The 3,769-nt window shown below is 43.9% G+C and overlaps 1 protein-coding gene across 1 annotated transcript in view; it reads right to left on the minus strand.

The window, feature by feature from the left end:
- Positions 1-3,769, minus strand: part of LOC101848261 — a gene marked incomplete at its 5' end in the record, with an annotated part of 19,622 nt that overhangs the window by 7,688 nt on the left and 8,165 nt on the right. The window contains 2 exon segments of the mRNA XM_013088428.1: positions 141-253; positions 1,482-1,596. Of these exon segments, the coding sequence (XP_012943882.1) occupies positions 141-253; positions 1,482-1,596 (228 nt within the window).

The following is a 3,769-nucleotide window of genomic DNA, read 5'->3' on the forward strand; positions in this document are numbered from 1 at the left end:
TGTGTGTGTGTGTGTGTGTGTGTGTGTGTGTGTGTGTGTGTGTGTGTGTATGAGAGAGAAGGGGGAGTTGAGAGGGGAAAATGTAGGACAGAAAATGCAACACATGTGTAAAATACTAGTAATTTGACTAGCACACTCACCTGCAATTCAGAGAGTCGGACCGCTGTCTTAATGTTGGCTCTAGATACAATTGCATTTGTGAGCTGGTATCGGAAAGCATATGGGTTTGGGGTGACCACTTGATCATAGCGACCTGTGAACGGAACGGGTTCAGTGAGAGGTCATTCAGGGGTCATTGAGAGGTTTTTGAAGGGTCAATGAAAGGTCATTTAGGGGTCAGTGACAAGTCATTCAGGGTGAGTGAGAGGTAACTCAGGGGTCACCGAGAGGTCAGTACAGGGTCAGTGGGTGGTCATTTAGGGATCAGTAAAAGGTCACTCACGGGTTAGTGGGTGCTCATCCAGGGGTCAATAAAGGGTCATCCAGGGGTCAATAAGGGGTCAGCAGGGCATCAGTAAGGAGTCATTTTTGGGATCAATGAGAGGTCAGTGAAGGGTCAGTTACACGTCATTCAGTGGTCGGAGAGGGATCGTTGATCGTAAGAGAGTAATAAGAGAGTAAGCAGAGAGGGGTCATCTGAAGGGAACTAGTAATAATATTATGTGTATTCCTTAATGGTACAATGATTGTAATAGCTTATAATCAAAATTATTGCATCGCGTGTGCTCGTGTCAGCACTATAATAATATCAGCTGGTATAGTGTGTCTCGTCTGAGTAAGTATTAGTAACTATGACAATAAATGTGTTTCATTTGTGTGTGAGCTTTAGTGGCTATGGTTATTTGAATAACGTGTCAGTCTAGTCAGTATAAGTGACGTCAATTCTGAAATGCGTGTGTGCTCTTGTGGGCTTTCGTGGTCTGAGAGGTACGGCGTGCGCCTCTCAGACGCCAGATCCCTTGTTCGAAACCTGACAGCGACGAAGAGGCTGTTTTCTCGAGAATTTTTCTCCCTTGTTCTCCTTTCTTGTTCTCCAGACTTGTTCTCTTATCTGCTTTCCTTTCCATTCTCTCACCCCTTACTTCAAACCCCCCCCCCCCCCTTTCCCAGTCCCCTCTCGGTAATTCTCTCCCTTACTCCCAACTCTTTCTACTGTTACTCTTGGTTCTTTCTCTCAGCCACCCCACCGATCTTTAAGTGTATGTATGATTGAACCCCAGACCGTCTTGGATAAGGGCAAGAAATCTCAGAAGCCATGTGTGCAATATTCCACGGTTGCTGACCACAATCGTCTTTTTGGGTCTTGACGTGCCCTAGTGTGCCACTCGCCTTGTTATCGTGCCTCGAGACTGTTCAAATACATATACATGTATACCTACCCTTCGATACACTATTATACATCTGCTCTCTCAACATTATTCTAGACTTAAATGCTAGGGAGAAAAGTCAGGGTTGTACGTTGAAAAAAACCTGTAACTCACCTCCAAGGGTAAACTTGATGTTTTGTGTGAGGTTGAGGTCGAAGCAGAGGGACACATCCGGTACCTGGGAGTCCACATCCGTGGTGAACTCGTAGAAGTTCATGGTAGTCACGGACTGAGCGCGGGGGGGGGGGGTCAAGGTTCTTACTTTTTAATGAACGTTTTACGGCATGTGCAATGCAATTTGGTCATATAAGTGCCGAAGATCAAGAGAATAACGAAGGAGGAGAGACAAGGACGATAGATGTTTGATGGGAAAGAAGGAGAAAATTACACCGTAGCATCCGCCAACCACCCACTATGAAGGTGCAGTCTTTGGTCTCTGTTACGTACGTTTATTTGTTTGCTTATTTGATTCATTTTCTTTTTGGCTAGACAGGTATCTAAGAGTAGCGTCCTCACCTCCAAAATGATCTAAATCGTGTCGATGAGGGAGTAAGAGACACCTACATGCAGCGATGAGTCGCTTTGTCGTCGCACGCAGATGTGAGCTCAGCTCCAGTGCGGGTGGGATTTTTTAAATTATTGAGTATTACGCTTTTCTGTTGAGACATTGTATCTCTCTCGGTCAGGGAGATCTAAATTATCTAAATTATGTCTACAGGGATGTAGAACATTTTTACAGTTACATGTCGTCGGCTGGCCGTTCAGAAAAACAAACCCCCGAATTTGATTTTTTCCTTATTGTGGTTTTTAAATAACTGTGGAATCAGTAGCAGGTGCTCCAGAAATATCTTGTCGAAATTCAAATTTTATGTATGTTGAGAGGGGGCTCTCGTGGTCTCGGGGTTAAGGTGTTCACCTCTTATTCAAAGGTCCCGGGTTCGAATCCGGGTAGCAACCGAAATATTTTCTTCTCTAAAACTGTCTCCTTTCACCTCCTTTCCTGCTCTCTAGCAATATTCTGTCGTCTGCTTTCGTCTCCACTTTCTGCCCCCACCCCCTCACCTCCTTTGCCCCCTCCTCTGGGCTTCTGACTCTTTTTGCAGCCTTTCTACTGCTACTCCTTGGTTCCTTACTGCTGTCTTTCAGCCACACCCCTGATCTTCTAGTAGGAAAGATCGGCCGCCCTTCGGGCTAAACTTCAAAATGTTCTACCAACTGAAAATGGTTAATGTGTCCTGCGCGCTCATATGACCTTGTGCAGTTGCGAGCGCCGTGTTGAAAAAAGCAAGAAAAGACACTTACACGGGGTATAATCAAAATCCTTACCAACATAGCCTCCAAAACCACATCGCCAAACTGGACAACAGCTGCGATAAATTTGACATGGAAATAAGCACATCAAAAACAGAAATATGAACATTAGCCGAAACCATGGTCCTCTGAACATTCATGTCAATAATAAACAACTAAAACAAGTCAAAGATTGTAAATATTTAGGCAGCATTTTTTCCCCTGGCATCGGACCTATGTAGACAGAGAAATAAAAACACGAACTCAAAAAGCCAACACCGTCACAAATCAGCTCGCACCCCTTCCATCTCATCCAAACGTCTGCATGGACTCAAAGAGAAGGCCTATCACTTCAATATGTATACCAACACTATGCTACCAGTGCCAGATCCGAACATTAAGAAAAATCCCAAGAAAGCAAAATCACTGTTTTCAAGATGGCATGTCTCCCGCAAAACCCTTAACACTTAACATCATGAGAAGAATAATGCAGAGAAATGAAGAAGTAAAAACAACTATTTGGCATGTAGTCCTGTCTGCATTTCATAGAAAAACAAATAAAATAGTTTGGCCACCTGCTGCGTATGTCACGTAGCCATCCAGCCTCGAGAGCCTATAAGACCAAGTACTCAGGCTATAGAGGAAGAGGAAGGCCACGCAAATAATAATACGGATGGAGGGAGCCAAGGGAAACCTGCGAAACTATAACATGCCAATTTAAAGGGCTGCAGAGATAGCCTACGGTACCTTAAAAGTTGGATTTCTTCGCGAGCTTAGCGGCAACAGAGGATGAAAAAGTTTAATTAAAGTAAGTAAGGAGTTCTTGTTTTCGTCTCTATGCTTGTTCATTTGTCTTGCTTTTGATGAAAAAACCCATTAATCTTGAGTAGAGGTCGAGATATTTGTCCTTCAAGGAGGTAGAGGTCGCCTGATATCAGATAGGTAGAATTAGCGAGAAAATGGCCGCAAAAATGTGATGATCTCCAAATCCAAAGCTTGGGTGTCTTTGGGATCTGCAATTTTACTTTAATGTACCTTTAATCAACTTTTTCCTGTGAAATCCACATAAAGATGTGTTTTGCAAGGATGCAAAAGACGTGGACCCCCCCCCA

Source organism: Aplysia californica, unplaced genomic scaffold, assembly GCF_000002075.1.
Source record: "Aplysia californica isolate F4 #8 unplaced genomic scaffold, AplCal3.0 scaffold00023, whole genome shotgun sequence".
NCBI lineage: Eukaryota > Metazoa > Mollusca > Gastropoda > Aplysiida > Aplysiidae > Aplysia > Aplysia californica.